This window comes from Microcaecilia unicolor, chromosome 8 (genome assembly GCF_901765095.1).
Source record: "Microcaecilia unicolor chromosome 8, aMicUni1.1, whole genome shotgun sequence".
Taxonomy (NCBI): domain Eukaryota; kingdom Metazoa; phylum Chordata; class Amphibia; order Gymnophiona; family Siphonopidae; genus Microcaecilia; species Microcaecilia unicolor.
Window position 1 is genome coordinate 233,408,342 of NC_044038.1, and position 27,220 is coordinate 233,435,561.

Here is a 27,220-nt window from a genome sequence, read left to right on the forward strand (position 1 = left end):
AGGGCATAAACCATATAAGTCTGCCCAGCAGTATTTCCCGCCTCCCAACCACCAGTCCCGCCTCTCATCACCGGCTCTGGTACACACCGTATAAGTCTGCCCTCCCCTATCCTAGCCTCCCAACCACCAACCCCTCTTCCCCTCACCTGCTCCGCCACCCAATTTCAGCTAAACTTCTGAGGATCCATTCCTTATGCACAGGATTCCTTTATGCATATCCCACACATGTTTGAACTCCGTTACCGTTTTCATCTCCACCATCTCCCGCGGGAGGGCATTCCAAGCGTCCACCACCCTCTCCGTGAAAAAATACTTTCTGACATCTTTCCTGAGTCTGCCCCCCTTCAATCTCATTTCATGTCCTCTCGTTCTACCGCCTTCCCATCTCCGGAAAAGATTCGTTTGCGGATTATTACCTTTCAAATATTTGAACGTCTGTATCATATCACCCCTGTTCCTCCTTTCCTCCAGGGTGTACATGTTTAGGTCAGCAAGCCTCTCTTCATACGTCTTGGAACGTAAATCCCATACTGTTCTCGTAGCTTTTCTTTGCACCACTTCCATTTTTTAACATCCTTCGTAAGATACGGCCTCCAAAACTGAAAACAATACTCCAGGTGGGGCCTCACCAACGTCTTATACAGGGGCATTAAAACCTCCTTTCTTCTGCTGGTCACTCCTCTCTCTATACAGCCTAGCAATCTTCTAGCTACTGCCACCGCCTTGTCGCACTGTTTCGTCGCCTTCAGGTCCTCAGATACTATCACCCCAAGATCCCTCTCCCCGTCCGTGCCTATCAGACTCTCCCCGCCTAACACATACGTCTCCCTTGGATTTCTACTCCCTATGTGCATCACTTTGCATTTCTTCGCATTGAATTTTAATTGCCAAACGTTAGACCATTCTTCTAGCTTCTTCAGATCTTTTTTCATGTTTTCCACAACCTCCGGGGTGTCCACTCTGTTGCAAATCTTGGTGTCATCCGCAAAAAGGCAAACTTTACCTTCACTTACGCACACATTTTATAAAAACATGACTGCTTGCATAAATGATGCCAGGAAGTTAGTGCATGCTGGAGCTATGATGAAAGCCTAAGCACATAAATTCTTCAGGGTCATTTCCAAGAAGGAAGTAGGTGCATACTTTCGTTTTGAAAATCTGCTGGTGCTCTCAGAGGAAAAAAAGTGAACGTCTGCTTATGCATATGTACAGTTCCTTCATCATAAGGAAAATCAGTTGCCACCAGCTGATAAGAGTTTTTTTCTGGGTGGTTTCCGCCCTGGGTATCCAGTGACTGAAAGCTACTCTTTGAAAAAGAAGAAATCAAACATATAAACGGCGAGTGACCGTACTCGCTCGCAAATGCGCAGTAGACTTCCCTCTCTGTCCCGCCCCCGTGTCAATACATGATGACGGGCGGGGCGGGACAGAGAAGGAAACTGCGCGAAGGGGAGGGAACTGCTGAGGTCGCCACGGCTCCCCCTCCCCCCCCGAGGTCGCCGTCACTGGTAACCCCCCCCCCCCGAGTCGCCGTCGCCACCTCTCCACCCGGCCCGTCTCTTCGCTATTCAACTTACATCTCTGCAGCAGGCAGATCAGCTGAGCTGCCGTTGGCCTTCCTTCTCTGCCTGTGTCCCGCCCTCGCCGACGTTACGTCACATGAGGGCGGGACACAGGCAGAGAAAGAAGGCCGACGGGAGCTCAGCTGATCTGCCTGCTCCGGAGATGTAAGCTGAATAGCGAAGAGACGGGCCGGCGTCGGTGACTCGGGGGGGGGGGGGGTACCAGCAGCGGCGAACTCGGGGGGAGGGGGCAGCGGCGACCCAATAGCCCATTTTAACGGGCTCAACGGCTAGTTATTTATATACTGCTTGTAGGAGGCAATTCTGTAACTAGGCGTCACCAGTAGGCACCCAAAGGATATGCGTAGAGAGCTTATACTGTAACAGCATCTAGGCACACAGATTCGGTTATAGAATGTAAACCGCCATCGGGGCGCCTACCGTAGGTGCGTGTATTCAGGGCTGGTTTTAGGCAGGGGCCACCGCACAGAGCCCCGTGCTTCTAGGAGCCCTGCGGCCCTCTCCCCCATCCCCTGTACCTTAAAACGTGCACCCGTGCTTCTCCATAAAAAGCAGCATAACCTGTTGGCCACCAAGCCTGGAGCCTGTGCTCTGCTGTGTCCTGCCTCCTTTTGATGTCACTTCCTGTTTTCGCTAGTGTAGGATGCAGCAGAGAGCAGGTTCCCGGCTCGGCAGGCTAAGCCAATCGCTGCCACCATGCATCCGTGTTTCTCCATAGAGAGTGGTGGGCAGTGAAATGCGGATGCAAGTTTTAAGGCGTAGTGCAGGTGGAGTCAGAGAGTAGGAATGGGGGGGGGGGACCCACTGAACTGGTCTGCACAGGGCCCTGCAATTGCTAAGGCTGGCCCTGTGTGTATTTACACCGTCTGTAGAATAAATGCACATGGGTGGCATAAATGAGTGGGCCTAAATGCAGCAGTACCCATCTGGAGGCAACCCAGCCAGTTAGGTTTTTAGGATATTCACAATGAATATTCGTGAAAGAGATTTGTATGCACTGCCTCCACTGTATGCAAATCTCTCTCATAAGCACCGCCATACTGGGAAAAGACCAAGGGCCCATCAAGCCCAGCATCCTGTCTCCAACAGCGGCCAATCCAGGCTTCAAGAACCCGGCAACCCCCCCCCCCCCCCCCCCCCCCAAAAAAAAAAAAAAAGATTTTTAATAATGTTCAATGGACTTTTCCTTCAGGAATCTGTCCAAACCCCCCTTAAACTCTGTAAGGCCAGCTGCTGTCACTACCATCTCCGGTAACGAGTTCCAGAGTCTAACTACACACCGAGTAAAGAAAAACTTTCTCCTGTTTGTTTTAAATCTACCGTATTCTAGCTTCATCTTATGTCTCCTGGTTCTATTATTGTTTGAAAGTGTAAACAAATGCTTCACATCTGTCCGCTCTACTCCGCTCATTATCTTGTAGACTTCTATCATATCACCCCTCAGCCGCCTTTTCTCCAAGCTGAAGAGCCATAACCTTCTCAGCCTTTCCTCACAGGGAAGTCGTTCCATCCCTTTTATCATTTTCGTCGCCCTTCTCTGCACCTTCTCCAATTCCTTTATATCTTTTTTGAGATGCGGAGACCAGAATTGGACACAATATTCGAGGTGCGGTCGCACCATGGAGCGATACAATGGCATTATAGCATCCTCGTGTTTGTTTTCCATTCTTTTCCTAATAATACTCAACATTCTGTGCGCTTTCTTAGCCGCCGCAGAACACTGAGCAGAAGTTTTCAACGTCTTATCAACGATGACTCCCAGATCCCTTTCTAGGTCTGTGACTCCTAATGCGGAACCGTGCATGACATAGCTGAAAACCTGACTGGCTGGGGTGCCTCCAGGACCAGGTTTGGGAATCACTGCGCTAAGCTGTTTTTGCACATAGAGTTGCATATAGGCATGCTATTAACCATTTATGGAAATTAACCTGCAGATTACATGCAGGTTGCCCAAATTTGTGCGTAATCCTGGAGATACACGTGCAACTTAATCAGTTAACGAGCCAATTAACAATTGGCTGATATCAATTATTGAGGTTAATTGGCACCAATTAGGATTTGCATGAGCATCTGGCTGCGCACTATTCTATAGCGCTGGGGGGGGGGGGGTGACAATGAGCTTTTCTGCCCTGAAGGAAGACATGCTAACCTTTCTATGCCTCCTCAGATCTGGCAATAGGTTTCTCATGCTGTGCTCACCTTAACATCAAGGCAGAATAGCGTATAGCTTCATTACCATTACTTTTGAACATTTGCGAGAGCGTTGTTTCTTTCAGCTGGTATTTGTCTCTGTCTCTCTCTCTCCTACATTTTCAGGACACCGAATCTATACAAAGAACCAGCCTTGTTTAATCACACGGTCAGGGCCGTGCCGATGCGGTAAGCGGGGTAAGCGCCGCAGGGGGGCGCTATCCTCTGTGGGGCACCGCCGCTGCGTGCTTATCCTGCCCTCCCGCTCCCATGTAGGAACTGCCCGCCCTCTTCTCCCCCCCAAGATCCCGTTCCTTTTTTTTTTCTTTTAAATTTGCCTTCCCTTGTTTGCTGCTCACTGCCCCGCCTTCTTCTGACGTCGACGTCAGAAGAAGGCGGGGCAGTGAGCAGCAAACAAGGGAAGGCTAGAGACGTCGGGACTGGGAGCGCCACCTCCTTCAATGACGCTGCGCTGCCGGAGGAAGGTAAATTTAGAAGAAAAAAAAAGGAACGGGATCTTGGGGGGGAGAAGAGGGCGGGCAGTTCCTACATGGGAGCGGGAGGGCAGGGGAGAGAGGGGAATTGCTGCCTTGGAGCCAGGCAGGTGCGGGGGGGGGGGGGTGCCGCCAACTGGTAGTCTGCAGGGGGGCGCCAGAGACCCTTGGCACGGCCCTGCACATGGTGCAGCTTACATCAACCAGTGCCGCCAAAGTGATTATAAATTTGAGAGACCTACAACATTCTGCACTGAAGGAGCACACCCAAGGAGCATATCATGCCCAACATTGAATATCAACATCAACCATAGCAAAGGAAGAAGACAGTTTCTTGAAATAAGTGAAGGGAAATTGAAATCGTGCAGCTCTGAGCTGGTATTAGGTGGCTTTGTTTAGTGCAGGGGCGTCGCCAGACAACAGATTTTGGGTGGGCACCAAAAAAAGAAATATCTCAGCTGGCAGGAAAATGCTTCTTTCCACCTTGGCAGACTGCAGCAGGCATGCGCTGAAAACTGAGCATGCGCAGGTGCCAGTATTGTGGAGAGTAGAATTCTGTTACCATCAGAGGAAAGTCTTCAGCTGACAGAGCTTGGGATCTCCACCAGCTACCGCTAAACATGTGCTACTGTTGGGTGGGCCTGAGCCCTAAGTGGGTGGGCCCTGGCCCACCCGTGGCTACGCCACTGGTTTTGTGTGCTGTTCTTTGAGCATAGGGAGGCAATAGGAAATGACCTCATTAACAACCATTTGGCTACAGTTAAAAACTATTTGCACTAATATTTGGCACAGAGTTTCCTGCACTAGATCCTTCTGAACATCCTACACAGATTAACACTGATGCCAGTCCAGTGCTAATTGGTTCTAGCACTAGCCTTAAAAATCACTAACCCCTGTGGGCTGACAATTGAGCTCTAAATGTTCTGTAAAGTGTTTCTAACCACTACCTCTAAAATATCATTGAAGGAAATGGTTTCGTAGACCAGATAGGTGTATTAGGGTGGCTCGCCAGCCTCTCTCCATTAGGGGGCACTGTTGGGAATGGTAAGATCATTGACTAGGGTGGGCTTATGGTTTTTCTAGACTGCAAAGGTGAAAAAAGTCTGAAATCATACAGTGTGATGCTTTTTTTTTTATTGTACCAACTGCAAAGGCGACAAAAGTCCCAAATCAAAGAGTGTGGTGGATTATTTATTGTAGAAATCAATATCTCGGAGTTATGGACAACTCAACACAAGCCATGTTTCAGCAGCAAGGCCTGCCTCAGGAGTCAATAATCTCATTCAATGAAAATATTTTTCAAATAGTATAAATAATTGCACCAAAATAGTGCCCTAAAAATAATTCTCGTAATAGTGCTGACAACCCATTTTTACAAGGAGAATTATTTTTAGGACACTATTTTGGTGCAATTATTTATACTATTTGAAAAATATTTTTATCGACTGACAAATATTTTCATCGAGGGAGATTATTGGTATTGACTCCTAAAGCAGGTCGCTTTACTCATACTACCCCTCTCCTCAAGACCCTTCACTGGCTCCCTATCCGTTTTCGCATCCTGTTCAAACTTCTTCTACTAACCTATAAATGTACTCACTCTGCTGCTCCCCAGTATCTCTCCACACTCGTCCTTCCCTACACCCCTTCCCGTGCACTCCGCTCCATGGATAAATCCTTCTTATCTGTTCCCTTCTCCACTACTGCCAACTCCAGACTTCACGCCTTTTGTCTCGCTGCCCCTACGCCTGGAATAGACTTCCTGAGCCCCTACATCTTGCCCCATCCTAGGCCACCTTTAAATCTAGACTGAAATCCCATCTCTTTAACATTGCTTTTGACTCGTAACCACTTGTAACCACTCGCCTCCACCTACCCTCCTCTCCTCCTTCCTGTACACATTAATTGATGTGATTTGCTTACTTTATTTTTTGTCTATTAGATTGTAAGCTCTTTGAGCAGGGACTGTCTTTCTTCTATGTTTGTGCAGCGCTGCGTATGCCTTGTAGCGCTATAGAAATGCTAAATAGTAGTAGTAGTAGTAGGTCTTGCGGCCAAAACACGGCTCGTGTTGAGTCATCCAACTCCGATGAGAGATTGATTTCTACAATAAATAATCCACCACACTCTTTGATTTGGGACTTTTGTCACCTTTGCTGTTTGTACTTTTGGTCAAGTGTATGCAAATATTTGTTCTTCCATTGTGCTTGTTCTCTAGACTGCAGCAGAACATAGGTGAAGAGACTGGTATACAAAGTACTGACCGTCTCAACATGAGACCCTGCAAAGAAGGCACAACAGCTCTGGATGCCGAGAGTGCTCAATGGCACGGAGAAGTAGATTAGTGGTTAGTGCAGCGGACTTTGATTCTGGGGAACTGGGTTCGATTCCCACTGCAGCTCCTTCTGACTCTGGGCAAGTCACTTAACCCTCCATTGCCCCAGGTACAAAGAAGTACCTGTATGTACTATGTAAACTACTTTGAATGTAGTTGCAAAAACCACAGAAAAAGTATATCAAGTCCCATTTCCCTTTCCCTCTTTGAGATTCTACATGGAATGTTGCTAGTGGAGGAGTAGCCTAATGGTTAGAGCAGCAGCAGCCTTTGATCCTGGGTTCAATTCCTACTGCAGCTTCTTCTGACTCTGGGCAAGTCACTTAACCCTCCAATGCCCCAGGTACAAATAAGTACCTTTATATGTAAACCACTTTGAATGTAGCCAGTTCAGATGGGTCTGTCCGGTCGGATGTGTCGGGCCACGAGGTAAGCTGCGGCCAGTACACCTATTTCTCTCGGAGAGCTACGGTCCCGTTCCGGTCTGAGGAACCGATTCGGTTTCAATTTTATTTTGGACCGGTTCGAAGCTCGGTCCGCTAAGTTTGGGTTGATCCGACAGGCTCAGTTAGGCCCAATAGGGAGAGAGTAGTGGATGCTTGGAATGCCCTCCCGCGGGAGGTGGTGGAAATGAAAACGGTAACAGAATTCAAACACGCGTGGGACAAACATAAAGGAATCCTGTTCAGAAGGAATGGATCCTAAGGAGCTTAGCCGAGATTGGGTGGCAAAGCCGGTGGCGGGAAGCAGGGATAGTGCTGGGCAGACTTATACGGTCTGTGCCAGAGCCGGTGGTGGGAGGAGGGGCTGGTGGTTGGGAGGTGGGGATAGTGCTGGGCAGACTTACACGGTCTGTGCCCTGAAAAGGACAGGTACAAATCAAGGTAAGTTATACACAAAAAGTAGCACATATGAGTTTATCTTGTTGGGCAGACTGGATGGACCATGCAGGTCTTTTTCATGCCCTCATCTACTACGTTACTATGTTGCAAAAACCACAGAAAGGCAGTATATCATCAAGTCCCATTCCCCACCTTTCCCCTTTCAAGACCCACTCTGAACCATGCTGAGAGTTTTTAGAACTTCATTCAGTATAAAAAAAGAATCATTTCTATATTTTGTTGGTTTCAGTTTAAATCAGAAAAATAAACTGGGGGGGGGGGGGGGGGAAGAGATATTTGCATGCTAAACTCAAGTAATAATTTTGAAACCGAGATGATCTCAGTAGCCACTAGGAGTTTGATTCTTTTCAAATTCATTTTTTTTTCTGAACCAACCACTATCCTCCCCCATTCCCTTTTGCTTTTAAAAGGGCTACAGCCTACTCACAGAGCACTTTTAATGGTTCTTTTTGGCCGGTATTAACATTAAACATACAAATAGTTTTAAGACACTGAAGAAGTGAAAGAAAGCAGAGGAAAGAGGTGGAGTGAGAGAGACAGACAGACGCTGGTATCTAGTGCGTCTGTTCATTTGGAATAAACCTAATGGAGACTGTTGTACTCTTGAGTCATTGACAAGGCATGTGAAGAACGTCAAGGTGCCTGGAATGTGCATCTTGCAGAATGAGTTTAGGGAGGAAGAGATAGCGGCGTTCAGACACATTCTTCCAATCTTGTATTTGTTAAGCAAAGACTGAGCATTTGTTGAGCAAGGCTTTTTGAGAGGAAGGGAACAGAAGAGATTTACTTTTGCATACACAAGGAGGACGCTTTTCGAGTGGCACTTAAGATGTTTAGCACAACGTTGGAAATATGAGCATGAAAGGGGTATTTCAGAGATGGGACCCACTATGAGAGCTAGTCTGTAAAGTATGTACTCTCAAAAGAAAATTTGAGAGAGTTCTTTTCTGCTTGTTTCTCTTTGGTGGAAACGAAAACAGTAACGGAATTCAAACATGCGTGGGATAAACATAAAGGAATCCTGTTCAGAAGGAATGGATCCTCAGGAGCTTAGCCGAGATTGGGTGCCAGAGCCAGTGGTGGGAGGCGGGACTGGTGGTTGGGAGGTGGAGATGGTGCTGGGCAAACTTATACGGTCTGTGCCAGAGCCGGTGGTTGGGAGGCGGGGCTGGTGGTTGGGAGGTGGAGATGGTGCTGGGCAAACTTATACGGTCTGTGCCAGAGCCGGTGGTTGGGAGGCGGGGCTGGTGGTAGGGGGGCGGGATAGTGCTTGGCAGACTTTTACGGTCTGTGCCAGAGCCAGTGGTGGGAGGCGGGGCTGGTGGTTGGGAGGCGGGCATAGTGCTGGGCAGACTTATACAGTCTGTGCCAGAGCCGGTGGTTGGGAGGCGGGGCTGGTGGTTGGGAGGCGGGGATAGTGCTGGGCAGACTTATACAGTCTGTGCCAGAGCCGGTGGTTGGGAGGCGGGGCTGGTGGTTGGGAAGCGGGGATAGTGCTGGGCAGACTTATACAGTCTGTGCCAGAGCCGGTGGTTGGGAGGCGGGGCTGGTGGTAGGGGGGGCGGGATAGTGCTGGGCAGACTTATATGGTCTGTGCCAGAGCCGGTGGTGGGAGGCAGAGCTGGTGGTTGGGAGGCGGGGATAGTGCTGGGCAGACTTGCACAGTCTGTGCCCTGAAAGACAGGTACAAATCAAGGTAAGGTATACACACAAAAGTAGCACATGTGAGTTTATCTTGTTGGGCAGACTGGATGGACCATGCAGGTCTTTCTGCCGTCATCTACTATGTTACTACATATGAAATGACCTAGGATATCTCATTTCACATAAATGCATAGCCCTTAAAAACATGTGCATATATCAACCGACACGTGGACCTCCAACCGCAGGCTTCAGGAGGCGTTACCAAGACAACTCTACCAGGTTAAATAGCGGGCTTAAAGTGAATTAGACAACTCAGTCTAGTTAACTCAGTGACCGTGGCTGAATAACAGGTTCAAAGTGTCAGGTCCAAAGTGTAGTTTTAAAGATTCATATAACCGACAGCTCAAATGTTCTCAGAGGATGTACGATGACAAAATATAGTACTACATATATCCTCAAAAAGACACAGGGAATCAATTTTCTTAAGCTGTAAGATTTACATTATGAAACAGTGGGCAGCTAGGATGTTTGGGGGAGGGGGAAATTAGGCAGTTAGAACTAATTTATTTATTTACATTTTGCTCACACCTTTTTCAGTAGTAGCTCAAGGTGAGTTACATTCAGGTACTCTGGATATTTCTCTGTCCCAGGAGGGCTCACAATCTAAGTTTGTACCTGAGGCAATGGATCACAAGGAGCAGCAGTGGCATTTGAACTGGTCACCTCTGGATTGCAAAACTGGTGCTCTAACCACTAGGCCACTCCTCCACTCTAGCAGCATTCCATGTAGAATCTCAAATAGTAGCAACATTCCATGTAGAATCTCAGATAATATCAACATTCCATATAGAATCTCAAATAGTAGCAACAGAATCTCAAATAATGTATTTGGAATTTGCTCACACTTTTTTCAGTAGTAGCTCAAGGTGAGTTCCATTCAGGTACTCTGGATATTTCTCTGTCTCAGGAGGGCTCACAATCTAAGTTTGTACCTGAGGCAATGGAGGGTTAAGTGAGTTGCCCAGGATCACAAGGAGCAGCAGCGGGATTTGAACCAGCCACCTCTGGATTGCAAGACTGGTGCTCTAACCACTAGGCCACTCCTCCACTAGCTACCTGCCTTGACTGGAGTAGTAGCCTAATGGTTATTGAGGTGGCTTGAGAACCTGGGGCAATGGGTTCAATTCCCACTGTAGCTCCTTGTGACTCTGGGCAAATGACATAACCTTCCATTGCCCCAGGGATAAAATAAATACCTGTATATAAGATGTAAACTGCTGTGAATGTAACCACAGAGAGGTGGAATATCAAATCCTGTCCCCTTTTTCTTAAGGTGCCTAAATTCAGGAAATGTTTCATTCAAAACTTCTGGGTTGCTCAAGCACTTTGTTTGAAGAACTGACCCCCAATTGGTTAATTTAAATATATATATATTTTTCCCATAACCCACAGTAGCAATCCACAGGCTCTCAAACTCCTTCCTCCATGCCTCAGGGGGTTCAGGAAGGGGTTTGAAGCTTTCAGCTGGGTGCCTGGTCCTAAACCATGATTACGACCAACTGAAGCCCAGTTTTTGAAAATAACATTTGTACATACCGAGGGCTATTCCCAACAGGTTGGCAAATATTTAGTTACCTGTCTACAGTTAAGAGTGTTTTTTTGAAAAGGAAATACTCCACAGTGTTCCTCTTGCAAAAACCACCTGGAATTGTGGGTACGGAAGGACTGGCAGAGTCCCTTAAGCAGAGTTTTGATTCAATGTGTAGTCAGGCGCTGGAGAGCTTGGACTCTAGAGCCATTACATAGGTTAAGAGGACACCGTAATGCTTGGATTTTGAAGTGGTACAGATGAAGGGTCAGTACAGTAGCGAGGGCGGCTGACACCCGGGGCGGGTCACCGCTGCGCACCACCCCGGGTGCAGCATGGCGCCCCCCCCCCCCCTCGGCACCCTCCCCCTGCCGGAGTGCATTCTTACATTGAATTAGGAAGCGAGGGGCGGGCGAGAGGGCCGATCCACCCCCGAGTGCACGTCGCTGGGAGCTGCGTCGGCTCCGCTGGTTCCCTGCTCTCTCTGAAGGCAAAAGTAGAGACTAATAGACGATTCACCACTGGAGACGCGAGTCCAACAGTCTTTATTATATCAGAGATAACGACCCGACACATATTTTTTGATTTATATTAGCAGAAGCCAAAAACTTTTTAAATCTTTTGAATATATGTATGCTGTTTTAATGGTTATTAAGCATATTTGAGCATATTGACCTCTGATCAGAAAATCAGTGTCTATTGAATTTTCGTATCTCTATATGGATATGCATATATGTTTTTATTGGCATTATTTACAGTGGGGGAAATAAGTATTTGATCCCTTGCTGATTTTGTAAGTTTGCCCACTGACAAAGACATGAGCAGCCCATAATTGAAGGGTAGGTTATTGGTAACAGTGAGAGATAGCACATCACAAATTAAATCCGGAAAATCACATTGTGGAAAGTATATGAATTTATTTGCATTCTGCAGAGGGAAATAAGTATTTGATCCCCCACCAACCAGTAAGAGATCTGGCCCCTACAGACCAGGTAGATGCTCCAAATCAACTCGTTACCTGCATGACAGACAGCTGTCGGCAATGGTCACCTGTATGAAAGACACCTGTCCACAGACTCAGTGAATCAGTCAGACTCTAACCTCTACAAAATGGCCAAGAGCAAGGAGCTGTCTAAGGATGTCAGGGACAAGATCATACACCTGCACAAGGCTGGAATGGGCTACAAAACCATCAGTAAGACGCTGGGCGAGAAGGAGACAACTGTTGGTGCCATAGTAAGAAAATGGAAGAAGTACAAAATGACTGTCAATCGACAAAGATCTGGGGCTCCACGCAAAATCTCACCTCGTGGGGTATCCTTGATCATGAGGAAGGTTAGAAATCAGCCTACAACTACAAGGGGGGAACTTGTCAATGATCTCAAGGCAGCTGGGACCACTGTCACCACGAAAACCATTGGTAACACATTACGACATAACGGATTGCAATCCTGCAGTGCCCGCAAGGTCCCCCTGCTCCGGAAGGCACATGTGACGGCCCGTCTGAAGTTTGCCAGTGAACACCTGGATGATGCCGAGAGTGATTGGGAGAAGGTGCTGTGGTCAGATGAGACAAAATTGAGCTCTTTGGCATGAACTCAACTCGCCGTGTTTGGAGGAAGAGAAATGCTGCCTATGACCCAAAGAACACCGTCCCCACTGTCAAGCATGGAGGCGGAAATGTTATGTTTTGGGGGTGTTTCTCTGCTAAGGGCACAGGACTACTTCACCGCATCAATGGGAGAATGGATGGGGCCATGTACCGTACAATTCTGAGTGACAACCTCCTTCCCTCCGCCAGGGCCTTAAAAATGGGTCGTGGCTGGGTCTTCCAGCACGACAATGACCCAAAACATACAGCCAAGGCAACAAAGGAGTGGCTCAGGAAGAAGCACATTAGGGTCATGGAGTGGCCTAGCCAGTCACCAGACCTTAATCCCATTGAAAACTTATGGAGGGAGCTGAAGATGCGAGTTGCCAAGCGACAGCCCAGAACTCTTAATGATTTAGAGATGATCTGCAAAGAGGAGTGGACCAAAATTCCTCCTGACATGTGTGCAAACCTCATCATCAACTACAGAAGACGTCTGACCGCTGTGCTTGCCAACAAGGGTTTTGCCACCAAGTATTAGGTCTTGTTTGCCAGAGGGATTAATACCATTTCCCTCTGCAGAATGCAAATAAATTCATATACTTTCCACAATGTGATTTTCCGGATTTAATTTGTGATGTGCTATCTCTCACTGTTACCAATAACCTACCCTTCAATTATGGGCTGCTCATGTCTTTGTCAGTGGGCAAACTTACAAAATCAGCAAGGGATCAAATACTTATTTCCCCCACTGTATATGTTATATGTTTTGATTTGTAGTGTATTTATTGACCCCTGATGCAGACGCTTTTTAGCGTCGAAACACGGCCTGTGTCGGGTCGTTATCTCTGATATAATAAAGACTGTTGGACTCACATCTCCAGTGGTGAATCGTCTATTAGTCTCTACTTTTGCCTTCTGTGATTCGTCATCGTAGAGAACTTTTCCTGTTCTATATTTTGGTCCCTGGTCTCTCTGCCCCGGAACAGGAAGTAACCTGTTCCGGGGCAGAGGGCAGGGAACCAGCGGAGCCGACACCCCCCCCCCCCCCCCCATCCTACGCCACTGTGAAGGGTAAAGGGTCATGGATTTGATATACTCCCTTTCTGTGGGTACAACCAACGCACTTTACATATATTATACACAGGTACTTTCTCTGCCCCTAGTTGGCTCACAATCTAAGTTTTGTACCTGGAGCAATGAAGGAGGGTTAGGTGTAATTATGGGTTTTGTGGCAGTTTCTTCAGACAGTCTCTAGATCAAGCTTACAACCCAACAGATCTTCACCAGGAGCTTCCAATGAAGTACTGCAGTGTTTCCTCCGGCGCTACCAGAACAGTCTGTGCGCTGTAGGTTTGGAGTCCTAATTTCCTGGGTGCACAGTCTCTGCAGATGAGGCTTCCAGAGCCAACATCTAATATCCAGTGGGTCTTATCTGGGTAGAAGTGGCTCCTACCAGTTACGTTCAAAGCAGGAGCATAGCCAGACCTTAAGGTGGGAGGGGGCACATTTTCGTCACTGCCCCGCACCGCCTCACTGCCCACTGACACCACTGTAAACATCTTGGCTGGCGGGGGTCCTCAACCCCTGCCAGCTGAAGACTTCGTCCAGCGCTGGTCTCCGGCGCTGCTGCATTGCCTGCCCTGCTCTCTCTTCCCCTCACGTCCAGCATGCTCAATTTCACTAAAAGGAGCATTGCATGACATGAGGGGAAGAGAGAGAAGGGCAGGCAATGCGGCAGTGTTGCCGCAGACCAGTGCTGGATGAAGTCTTCAGCTGGCGGGGGTTGGGGACCCCCGCCAGGCAACCAGGGGCCAGAGCAAATTTTGGGGGAGGGGGGTCCAGGTCCCCGTGGCTCCACCTAGCTACGCCACTGGTTCAAAGGGTCATGCCCAGATTTTCAGTGGCATGGGCAGTGCCAGAGTGATCTGTGGAGCGCAGCCTGGGCGGAGCCGATAGTTATCCAGTTGGCGGCAATATTCAGTCTGCTAACCAGGTATCTGGATAAAGTCAGGGCAGCAATGAGACTGGCCAAACTATTTCAGGGTGGTCATATGAGTGCCAGTCTGAATTTTGCTGGTACTTGGAAACTGCTGGCACCTGCATTATACCCAGGTATTTACAGCTGGTATCTGGGTACAGCCCGGTGCGGATTATCAGGGTCTAAAATGCGTGCACAGGCTGAACGTTGAGCTGTTCGGTTTTAACCTGGCAGAAATGCCATCACAGGAGCATCACACAAACTGCCCTGTTAAGAGTTTAAATAAAATAAATAAATCTTAGCATACAAACCTGACGTCCACTTTTCTCCTAAATGTGAGCATGCCACAGAGGAAGAAACAGTGAGAGAAAGAGAGAGAGAGATACACAGGGCTTTCATTAAACAGGCAGCACAGAAACATACCATCTTCAATACGGAAATATACCTAAGTTTTTTGTTTGTTAAATATAACTATGTCAAGCAGACACCCCAGCTTCCTTAAAACAAAAAAAGGAACTGCTTTATAAATGTGAATGCCCTGAAGACATGGTGCCAAAAATCAGACATACATCCCTGCCTTAGAAAACATTTCTACTTTTAGCATCCAACACTGGTTAGGAAAAAAAAAAGTTATTAAAAACATGTAAAAAGTCCAGTTTCACAAAAGTTCAAGTAAGCTTTCTTCCTCCTCACTTTGTCATTTGCAGAGACGAGCAGCGGTTCAACAGCGAGTAAACCCAAGATCCCTAAACACCCCACAGACAGCGACATTATGGAAACTAAAAGAGGATCCGAGACATCTGATGGTCGAAACTGAAAATTCAGTAATACTGAAAAGGAGAAAATGGAGAAAGTTCTTCTCATTCTTAAAAAAAGGCAAGAAAAAGCAGTAGAGACTAAAGATTTCTCCTAGTTCAATTGAAAGTGATGACTGGTACCTTACACTGACTCATGTTTCGATTTAGCTCGTACCTTTTCAGTAATAGTTCAAAGCTGAGTTACTCCTTTTTGGTGCCCTGATGCCGTTTCAGACATTAACGCAAACTCACATTGTTGTCCCAAAAAGAAGGCTTATGCCAAGTCAATATCAGGCATAGGAGGGTACGCTTAGATCTGTCAATCAATTAATGTGTGCATCTGATAGTATTCTATCAGATGCATGCATTGATGAGTGACATTCCCGTACCCCGCCCATGCTCCTCCCACATGTACATCCCCTTTCCAATTGTGTGCTATGCTACTTACACGTGAGCTTACAGAATGGCGCTTTGGGCAAGCACGCGCATAAGCATCTTATATAGAATTGTCTTCAATGTGACTTGCCCAAGATTTGACCCTGGCTTCGCTTGTTCTCAGTCCATGGACGTACAAAGCAGGTTTTAAACAGGCAAAAAAAATACTTATAAAATTACCCCCAAAATGTCTAATGCGAGACAGTTCTGCATTTACTCTTGAGCCCCTGTTTAACTTAGGAAAAGAGCCCTCTGCACGCAGAATGAACACAGAGGAAGATGGTAAAGTGACCATCCAGCAGTCTTTCCTTGTATCATGCAGGGCTGGTGTTTAGACATGCTGGGACCCAGGGCAGGAATTAAAGAAGAGGCCTTCAAAGCCCACTGGCAGGCTGTGCCTTCTCCAACTTCAGGCAAGCTTGGGGCCCAGGGCAATTGCCCTATTTGCACCCCCCTAACACCAGCCCTCATACATGACATGCAGGGGAGACAGCTGTATTTACCATGGTTCATCCTCCCTTCCTAGGACACTAACTTTAAGCTACAGACCATCTAGATTCCTGCTGCCACACGCAAACACATTTTCGCCTTTGTTTTGAGATGAATTTTATGGGTCAGAAAAATTCTAGGCTTCATGTGATGCACCATAAGAGACTTAAGAACAGCATAATCCACGCTATCTGTCCAGTTGCCCCAGTGCTAGGCGTCCACAGCTCTGCACTATCCAGCAAATTCTCTAGTGCAAGATTTCTCTAGCACACATTTTAATTTTTTCAAATTACAGCAAATAATTCAACAACAACAAAAAAAATCTAAGCCAAGCAGACAGGGATCAAAAAAATGTGTTACGGTGATGCAGGTATTGAGAATAAAACAGAACAATTCGGTGACTTGACAAGTGAGAGTCATTCACACACGACTGGGAAGAGCAAGCTAGATCACAATACATATAAGCCTCTCTGCATGCCTCATCTGGAAGAAACCCCTCTCCTTTCTCACGTTCATAAAATTTGGAAGAGTTGAGACCATCCTGGATGCTTATGCAGTCATAAGTACATACGTATTGCCATACTGGGAAAGACCAAAGGTCCATCGAGCCCAGCATCCTGTTTCCAACAGTGGCCAATCCAGGTCACAAATACCCGGCCAGATCCCAAAAATGTACAAAATATTTTATACTGCTTATCCCAGAAATAGTGGATTTTCCCCAAGTCCATTTAATAACGGTCTATGGACTTTTCCTTTAGGAAGCCGTCCAAACCTTTTTTAAACTCCGCTAAGCTAACCGCCTTTACCACATTCTCTGGCAACGAATTCCAGAGTTTAATTACACGTTGAGTGAAGAAACATTTTCTCCAATTCGTTTTAAATTTACTACATTGTAGCTTCATCACATGCCCCCTAGTCCTAGTATTTTTGGAAAGCGTAAACAGACGCTTCACATCTACCCATTCAACTCCACTCATTATTTTATATACCTCTATCATATCTCCCCTCAGCCACCTTTTCTCCAAGCTGAAGAGCCCTAGCCGCTTTAGCTTTTCCTCATAGGGAAGTCGTCATGCGGACTCTTTCAGAGCCAACTTTTCAAAATTATTGGGGGTGCTAAGCCCAATGGAAAGAACCCCTCCCTGGACACATACAAGGAATTTTCTCAATATTGGTGGTGCTCAAGCACCCACAGAGTCGGCTCCTATGCTGACAACGGTGCAAGGGGCTTTGGCTCTCCCCTCACCAGCATTAGACCCTCCAGTGATATTCAAACACAGATACCCACGTGTTGTTGACAATCTGCAGGCGCTCTCCTTTCTTGAAGGACAGGTCCGTTTTTGTCCTGGATTCATAGTCATACAGGGCTACAAAAGTAGTAACACCACCTGCAGGCCAGACAGACAACAACAACAACATCAGGAGTCGGAATTAGGGGAAAAGCAGTAAGGTATTTTCAATCAGTGCTAAACTGCAAAAAGCTAAAACAGTGAGCAGGATGCCAGGTCTGGCAGATTGAAGTGCACTTTTTCCCGAACCTAGAAAGCAACCTCTCAGAGATGTCTATCATTGATATAGCTCTATATACACACTTTATATATAAACACATTTATATGGTTAGACTATAAGATTTAGGCCCACATTTAGGGCTGGATGTATGGGTATTGCCCCTAAGCTGTAGCACTTAAGAGGACTCCCTCGATTAAGTAGGAAATACATTTCAGGTACAACACCCCTTGTAATCAGTGGCGTAGCCAGTATGGGGCCACGGGGGCCTGGGCCCCCATAGATTTGTCCCTGGAACCCCCTGCCAACGACCCTCTCGAGCCCCCCTCCCGCCGCCAACCCGCCATCGCCTACCTTTGCTGGCAGGGGACCCCAACCCCCGCCAGCCGAGCCGAGGTCCTCTTCTTCCCAATCCCACGCAAGGCTTCGTTCTAGTCTGACGTCCTCACAGAAACAGGGGGTTGGGGTCCCCTGCCAGCAAAGGTAGACGACAGCGACGGCGGGTTGGTGGCGGGAGGGGGGGGTCGTGAGGGTTGGTGGTGCCGGGGGGGGGGGGGCTAAAATGTGCCCCCTCACCTCAGGCTCTGAACCCCTCTCCCACCGAAGTCTGGCTATACCCCTACTTGTAATGTGAAGCTTTAAGCTGTTGTTATCTTCTCTACTTTATACAGAAATTGAGCTCAGCTCCTAAATTTATGCTCCTAAATTAGGTTCCTAAATCTGTGCCCTATTTTCAGCCAAATTTTGGAGCATAAGGGGCTGATATCCAAAGCAATTTAAGCAGGCAGGAGGGGAAGAGAGAGCAGGGCAGACAATGCGGCGGCGCTACTGAAGACCAGAACTGGATGAAGTCTTCAGCTGGTGGGGGTTGGGGACCCCCGCGAACCAACCAGGGGCCCAGAGCGAATTTGGGGGGGGGGCCCAGGCCCCACCTAGCCATGGCACTGGTTTATTCTGCTAAGCGGTGATCCTTCTTTTCATAGGTAAAAAAAACAACCAATAAAGACAACAAACCAGCAAGGGAACAATGAACACACACACACACACAAAACAAATCCAAAAAATTACATAAACAACTCAAAACGTTTTTAAAAATGTAGCTAGCACTCTTACCAGACAGCGGTCCCAAGCGCTGGGGAGACGTGATCACTTCAGATGAGTTAACCCCTCCAAATGGGGTAAGGTCGGCCGCGACTCCAAAGGCAGGGTTGGAGGGATGGTGGTTGTCGAGCAACATGGCTTTGTTGGGCGTCTGACACGCTGTGAAAGGATGATGAGAGTTCTCTGCTATATCCACGTTCTGGATTTGCTGGCCTGGGTCTTTAGGTTTGCTCTTGTTGGTCCCCATGGTTTAAGCTGCAAAAGCACACGAGGACAACCACAAATCAGTGCATCTGCCTCCTCCCACGTTTAACAGACCCATAACCAGGGAGTCGTGGGATGCTCAGCTCAGAGAAGGGCAACTCAGGATTTCCCCACAAATAAAAACCCCGTCTAACTACATCCTCCAATAAGAACACGGGGAATTTTTCAAAGGATTCCTTTCACTTCCTTTTCAGGTTTGCTGGGACTTACTCTGTTTTATTAGGAAGTGGAAAGGGAACCACAGACACCACATACATAACTGGGGGGGGGAGGGGGGATCTATAACATTTTCCAAAATTGCACCTTTTTTATATTATTTTTTTTTTTTAATGAAGCTTTATAAAACAGATTCCCAGAACGATCTCCAGCAGTGTACAAATGCTCTCACAAAGATACACCTGCAACTACTTTGTGTGTGTATATGAAAATATTTTATAAAAACACCGGGTTGATATTCAAATGCTGTGGTCAGCATTTGTTTGGTTTTTTTTACAGCTGGCTGGACATTCAGCACCATCTGAAGAAGAAGCAGTGATGAATATATGTATTAACTGGAGACCAACACTAGCTGCATGGACGAGGATGGCGTTTTTGCTGTTCTAAATTTATCAGCATAGTTATTCAAAAAGTGGCTGAACATGATGGCAGATGCTATCCATTCTCCCTACTATCCTGTTTTTTGTTTTGTTTTGTTACATTTGTACCCCGCGCTTTCCCACTCATGGCAGGCTCAATGCGGCTTACGTGGGGCAATGGAGGGTTAAGTGACTTGCCCAGAGTCACAAAGAGCTGCCTGTGCCTCAAGTGGGAATTGAACTCAGTTCCTCAGGACCAAAGTCCACCCCCCTAACCACTAGGCCACTCCTCCACTGTTGCTACTATTTGAGATTCTACATGGAATGTTGCTATTCCACTAGCAACATTCCATGTAGAAGTCGGCAGGCCGCGCAGGCTTCTGCTTCTGTGAGTCTGACTCACAGAAACAGAAGCCTGCGCAGCCTTCTACATGGAATGCTGCTAGTGGAATAGCAACATTCCATGTAGAATCTCAAATAGTAGCAACATTCCATGTAGAATCTCCAATAGTATCTATTTTATTTTTGTTACATTTGTACCCCGCGCTTTCCCACTCATGGCAGGCTCAATGGGGCCACGGAGGGTTAAGTGACTTGCCCAGAGTCACAAGGAGCTGCCTGTGCCTCAAGTGGGAATCAAACTCAGTTCCTCAGGACCAAAGTCCACCACCCTAACCACTAGGCCACTCCTCCACTGTTGCTACTATTTGAGATTCTACATGGAATGTTGCTATTCCACTAGCAACATTCCATGTAGAAGTCGGCAGGCCGCGCAGGCTTCTACATGGAATAGCAACATTCCATGTAGAATCTCCAATAGTAGCAACATTCCATGTAGAATCTCCAATAGTATCTATTTTATTTTTGTTACATTTGTATCCTGCGCTTTCCCACTCATGGCAGGCTCAATGCGGCTTACATGGGGCAATGGAGGGTTAAGTGACTTGCCCAGAGTCACAAGGAGCTGCCTGTGCCTGAGGTGGGAATCGAACTCAGTTCCTCAGTTCCCCAGGACCAAAGTCCACCACCCTAACCACTAGGCCACTCCTCCACTCTTTCCTCTCCCTTAGAGATCCTCTGTGCTCATCCCAAGCTCTCTCAAATTCAGATAGTCTTTGTATCCACCACCTCCACCAAGAAACCGTTCCATGCATCCACCACCCTTCCCATAAAGAATTATTTCCATAGATTACTCCTGAGTCTATCCCCTTTCATCTTTATCTTATGCCCCTCATTCCACAGTTTCCTTACAACTGAAATAGGCCCACTTCCTATGCATTTATACTACGGAGGTATTTAAATGTTTCTTTTATCTCCCCCTCTCCCGCCTTTCTTCCAAAGTTTATACATTGAGGCCTCTAAGTTTGTCCCCCTATGCTTTATGAGTTAAGTGAACACCCAAACTGCAACCTCACTACACCCCTGCACTATCCGGAGAGATCTGTGAGAATGTTCAGTGGCGCTATTTGGATAGCTGCTGAAAAGTCATAGATAGGACCCCATTACATAAGTACATAGGTATTGCCACACTGGGACAGACCAAAAGTCCATCAAGCCCAGCATCCTGTTTCCAACAGTGGCCAATCCAGGTCGCAAATACCTGGTAAGATCCCAGAAAAGCTCAACACATTTTATGTTGCTTATCCCAGAAATAAGCAGTGGATTTTCTCAAGTCAATTTAATAGGTCTAGGGACTTTTCCTTTAGGAAGCCAGCCAGACCGTTTTTAAACCCCGCTAAGCTAACCGCCTTTACCACATTCTCTGGCAACGAATTCCAGAGTTTAATTACACGCCAAGTTAAAAAAATCTTTTCTCCGATTTGTAATAAAATTTACTACTTTGTAGCTTCAGTCAGATAAGATCAGATTGCATGTGTGCGCCTCGCAATTCCATCCCAGCTCTGCCTAAATGCCCATGTACCGACTGTAAAACTATGAGTGCTTTTCTTGGATGACAATTATTCACATACATTCGCCCTCACTACTTTATAATAGCCGTTTTCTATACTGAACACATGCTGTGGAGGAGAAGCCTAGTGGTTTGGGTACCAGGGCTGTGAACCAGAGAGACGCGAGTTCAACCCCTACTCCCTGTGGCTCTAGGCAAGTCACTTAACCCACCTGCCTTTTACCTTCTGCGGTAAAAAGGGGCCTCGGCGAGCATCAAAAACACGCACCGATGCCAGCACAGGCTCCCTTTGACACAACTTCGTAAAAGGACCTCTGTAACAGCACATCTACATTACTGCAGACTAACCGGTCAGAACAGGAATAACTTAGGAGAAGGCAGGTCACCGAGAGACTGGGCCATGCCCGGGGCAAGGCCACCTCCGGGGCCCCACCCCTGCCGCCCTCACCGCCCCGAGGTCACTGAAGCCGCTCCCCCTCCACCCCCCCGAGATCTCCACCGCTCCCCCCTCATTCCACCCCCCCACCCCCGAGGTCGCTGCCGCTCCCCCCCTCCGTCCGCCACCGGGCCGGGCCCCCTGCATTGAAATCGCAGTATCACCTCTGTGAAAGCAGCGCTGCAGGCAGCAGAACGCCTCCCTCTCTGTGTCCTGCCCTCGTCTGACGTAACTTCCGTGAGGGCGGGACACGAGGGAAGGAGGGCCGAAGGGAGGCGTTCTGCTGCCTGCAGCGATGCTTTCACGGAGGTGAGACTGCGATTTCAATGCAGGGGGCAGACGGTCGACGACGGAGGGCGGGTGGGACTGCAGCGCCAGGCCCGGGGAATTTTGTCCCCCCTGCCCCCCCCTCTCGGTGGCTATGGGAGAAGGCGGTTGGACATTTACATTTTTGTCCTCATTTTCAGCGAGGCAACACAAAGAAAGGTAAGTGTATTGTGATTGGAATAACTATGCTATTCTTGTTACATTTAATGATTCTTGGTGAAGGTTGAAACACTACAAAGTATCGTGAAAGATACTATGTTAATAACACTTTTGTGGTCTTGGAAACAAAAAAACCTTAAAAGAGTAACCCGATGAAAGAAGTGCTATACCACCAGTCAGCAGTACTTTTGTCTGCTTAAGAGAGTGGGTAGATCTGAGGGTACTCTGTAAACACACATTTATGAATGACAGCAACATATGCGATATTGTATAGGTAGAAGTGATCCTGGCTTTAGTAGTGGACATATATACCAAGTTACCAGAGACAAAGGATATTTATATTTCGTGCTCACAAAGTAATGGAACATTAACACATGTGAAGAAACGGACAGAGCTCCATTGATATTTTTGCAAGGTAGACCCTGAAGCAGGCGAACGAAATGCTGGCCACCGCAGGTCACGGTCTGACTTTTGGGAAAGGAAGGGAGAGGAAGAACCACACAAGCTAAGTACATTTTTTTTTTTGAATAGAGCAACATCGCAGCAATATAGCAGTACTATTGAAAATAAAGAATTTTTCGGCTATTGCGTGTAAGACCTGTTGAATCAGACAAGGAAGTTTTTTGTGCCCTGCTCCTGTTGCCTAGTGTAGCCGGGAGCTTCTTGAGCAGGGGCGTAGCTACGTGGGGCCACGGGGGCATGGGCCCACGTACATTTGGCCCTGGATCCCCCTGCCGACGACCCTCTCGACCCCCCCTCCTGCTGCCAACCCGCCGTCGCCATCTGCTACCTTTGCTGGCGGGGGACCCCAACCCCCGCCAGCTGAGGTCCTCATCTTCCTTCGTTCTGTTTCTGAGTCTGACGCCTTGCACGTTGTACGTGCAGGACGTCAGACTCACAGAAACAGAATGAAGCCTTGCAGATCAACCAGTGAGGTCCTCTTCTTCCGGCGCAGTGCCCATTCGGCAGGGAAGTGGAACAGACACCCGAAAAAGCACAGCAGAAGAATTGCTAATATGCTCGGCATCATAATACTTTTTGCAACTAACTTTACTTTTTTTTTTTTTTTATGGACAGTGTCTCAATGGTTTCATATCCTTCTTACTGTATGTATTGGGCAGTGGCGTAGCCAAAGGTGGGCCCACCCAGAAGCAGCACACCTATGATGTGGCTGGCAGGGATTCCCAAATCCCACCAGCTGAAAACTCCCAACATCTGTCCCTTCTGCATACCTTGTAAATAGTAGATCTTCGCCTGCAGCAAGCAGCGACTGATACATACCGTTCACTCCAGCCCCACAACCTTATTCCTGCCTCTGCGGAAACAGGAAGTTGCATCAGTGGGAAGGCTGTGGGGCCAACATGAGCAGTGTACATTAGTTGCTGCCGGTGAAAATCTGCTATTTAAAAGATATGCGAGAGAGGGGGATGTTTGAGAGACCATATGGCATGCAGGCGAGAGGAGAGACCAAATTACCTGTGGGACGGGGTGGGGTTCTTCTGCCCACCCATCTTGGGCCCAGGCCCACCCAAAATTGGATGTCTGGCTATGCCCCTGGTATTGGGAATAATTACATGGTTTCGGGTTTTACTGTACAGCAGCCTCCTCCTTTTTATCCTTTAAAGTATCATCACGACTCCTGCCAGTGAATACTCAACTATCGGAAGAAAGAAGCTTGGGAAAGGATTTTGAGGGGTTGTTTGTGTTTTAGTCCCCAACACACTTTTAAAATTGCTCTTGCATCCGCCTCTGGGGTCACCCTCAGCCCTGCTTCTCTGAGATCCACTGCACTTGTCTCTCAGTTCATGCTCACGAGTCATACGGTCCACTCACAAGACTCCTAGTCACCAGTCACCCTTCAGGGAACTTTTGTTTACTAACACAGGCATGAGCATGACTGCTAGGCTGGCACAGAAAAGTCATGGCAGGCAGCTGAGATGCTGGACTTCCCCTACCCCTTATGGGCAGAGCCACAGACCAGCTTCCAGAAACTCCAACGTAAGCACATCGTGGTGGGGTCCTTTTACAAAAGGGACAGGGGGAAAAAAAAACGTCCTTGATGTGCCCTTACACAGGTCTTTCCTGTGCACTAAGGCTATTTCTTTCCGCAGCTGGAAAATGGCCATTAAACTACTGCTACTACTTATTTCTATAGCGCTACTAGACGTACGCAGCGCTGTACACTTGAACATGAAGAGACAGTCCCTGCTCCACAGAGCTTACAATCTAATTAGGACAGAGAAACAGGACAAATAAGGGATAAGGACAAAGGGTAGCAAGATTCCGGAATCCCAAAGAGTAGCAAGATTCTGGAACCCAAATAATAGCAAGATTCCGGAATCCCAAAGACTACTACTACTACTTATCATTTCTATAGCGCTACTAGATGTACACAGCGCTGTACACTTGAACATGAAGAAACAGTCCCTGCTCGACAGAGCTTACAATCTAATTAGGACAGACAAACAGGACAAACAAGAGAAAAGGGAATATTAAAGTGAGGATGATAAAATAAGGGTTCTGAACAAGTGAATAAGGGTTAGGAGTTAAAAGCAGCATCAAAAAGGTGGGCTTTTAGCTTAGATTTGAAGACGGCCAGAGATGGAGCTTGACGTACCGGCTCAGGAAGTCTATTCCAGGCATATGGTGCAGCAAGATAAAAGGAACGGAGTCTGGAATTAGCGGTGGAGGAGAAGGGTGCAGATAAGAGAGATTTACCCAGTGAACGCATCACTGGGTAGAAGGATCATGATCATGTGAGCCCTTACCACAACTTCCCTTGTAGGGGAAATCAGTCAACATGTTGGCATTGCTGAAACAGTAACTAAATGAGCACAGAAATACATAGGGGCCCTTTTACTAAGCCGTGTAAGCGTCTACGTGCCCCCAACATGCGCCAAAATGGAGTTACCACCCGGCTACCACGTGGCTTTTGCGGCAATTTCATTTTTGGCACGCATCCACAACGAAAAATAATTTTTTATTTTCAGACGCTTATATCGGATGTGTGCCAAGTGACATTTGACACGCAGAGGTCATTACCGCCCAGTTACCGCGTGAGACTTTACTGCTAGGTCAATGGCTGGCAGTAAGATCTGAAACCCAAAATGGCCACGCAACAATTTGGATTTTGTCGCACGTCCATTTTCGGCAAAAAAAATTTTTAAAGGCGTTTTTGCAGGTGCGCTGAAAAATGGATCTGCACGAGCCCAAAACACGCGCCTACACTGCCACAGGCCATTTTTCAGGGCACCTTAGTGAAAGGACCCCGGACCCCTTACTCTCTACCCTCAGACACACTCCCTCCGTGAAAAACTTTTTTTAGGGCGTGTTGTCCGGGTGCAGCCTTTCAAGCTGCAGTAAAGGGGGCTAATGCTTACCATTTAGTAAAAGGACCCCTATGTTGGCGTGGAGGAGTGGCCTAGTGGTTAGAGCATCATTCTTGCAATCCAGAGGTGGCTGGTTCAAATCCCACTGCTGCTCCTTCTGATCTTGGGCAAGTCACTTAACCCTCCATTGCCTCAGGTACAAACTTAGATTGTGAGCCCTCCTGGGACAGAGAAATATCCAGACTACCTGAATGTAACTCACCTTGAGCTACTACTGAAAAAGGTGTGAGCAAAATCCAAATAAATATATGGAATGTTGCTACTATTGAAGATTCTACATGGAATGTTGCCACTTTTTGAGATTCTGGAATGTTGCTACTATTTGAGATTCTAGATGGAATGTTGCCAGTGGAGGAGTGGCCTAGTGATTAGAACACCGGTCATGCAATCCAGAGGTGGTCGGTTCAAATCCCACTGCTGCTCCTTGTGATCTTGGGCAAGTCACTTAACCCTCCATTGCCTCAGGTACAAACTTAGATTGTGAGCCCTCCTGGGACAGAGAAATGGAACTCACCTTGAACCACTACTGAAAAAGGTGTGAGCAAAATCCAAATAAATTATTTGAGATTCTGTTGCTACTATTTGAGATTCTATATGGAATGTTGATATTATCTGAGATTCTACATGGAATGTTGCTACTATTTGAAATTCTACACAGAATGTTGCTAGTGGAGGAGTGGTTAGTGCAGTGGAACATCAAACGTTGCTACTATTTGAGATTCTGTTGCTACTATTGGAGATTCTAAATGGAATGTTGCTATTATTGGTGATTTGCCAGCGAATGTTGCTGAGTGGAGGAGTGGCCTAGTGGTTAGAGCACCAGTCTTGCAATCCAGAGGTGACCAGTTCAAATCCCACTGTTGCTCCTTGTGATCTTGGGCAAGTCACTTAACCCTCCATTGCCTCACGTACAAACTTAGATTGTGAGCCCTCCTGGGACAGAGAAATATCCAGACTACCAGAATGTAACTCATCTTGAGCTACTACTGAAAAAGGTGTGAGCAAAAATCTAAATAAATAATAAGTATATTAAAAGTGGTTGTGTAGCCCACAGAAATGATGTCGGATTATTAAGAACCATCACACCTCCTTCTCAAGACCTGATCAGTTTTAGAATATTTCAGCTAAAAATAGATTTGATATTTGGCTGTTAACAGGGAAATTTTAACAAGACAGTAATGACTATTTAACCTTCAGATCTCCTAGTGACAAATTAAAACTACCCTTTCGAAAAACGGAATTATTTCTAAAGTGTACTGGCCTAATATTGAAAAGGTGCTTAGTAATTCTATGTCTGCAACCCCCGTTAGACGCAGCGTGGTGAGAGTCTGTTCTATACAACAGATTTCGTTACAGAATACCAGTGTAACCCGGTATCGGCTCACCTGAAAAACTAGGCGACTACACTTATATCAACCATAGATCTGACGAAACTGAGGGCACCTAAATGGGTAACACGGTGTTCTGTAACTCATTCATCTAAAAGGAAAAGGGGATATACCTCCTTTCTTTGGTTCAGTGACAA

The 27,220-nt window shown here is 47.1% G+C and overlaps 1 protein-coding gene across 1 annotated transcript in view; it reads right to left on the reverse strand.

Moving 5' to 3' along the window:
* SRC (SRC proto-oncogene, non-receptor tyrosine kinase) overlaps window positions 1–27,220 on the reverse strand; it is a 69,706-nt gene that overhangs the window by 22,986 nt on the left and 19,500 nt on the right. Inside the window, exons 3-4 of the mRNA XM_030213646.1 lie at window positions 18,649–18,891; window positions 17,318–17,417 (exon numbers count right to left, since the gene is read on the reverse strand). Coding sequence (XP_030069506.1) covers window positions 17,318–17,417; window positions 18,649–18,883 — 335 coding nt within the window. The 5' untranslated portion in view covers window positions 18,884–18,891. The remainder of the gene's footprint in view (window positions 1–17,317; window positions 17,418–18,648; window positions 18,892–27,220) is intronic.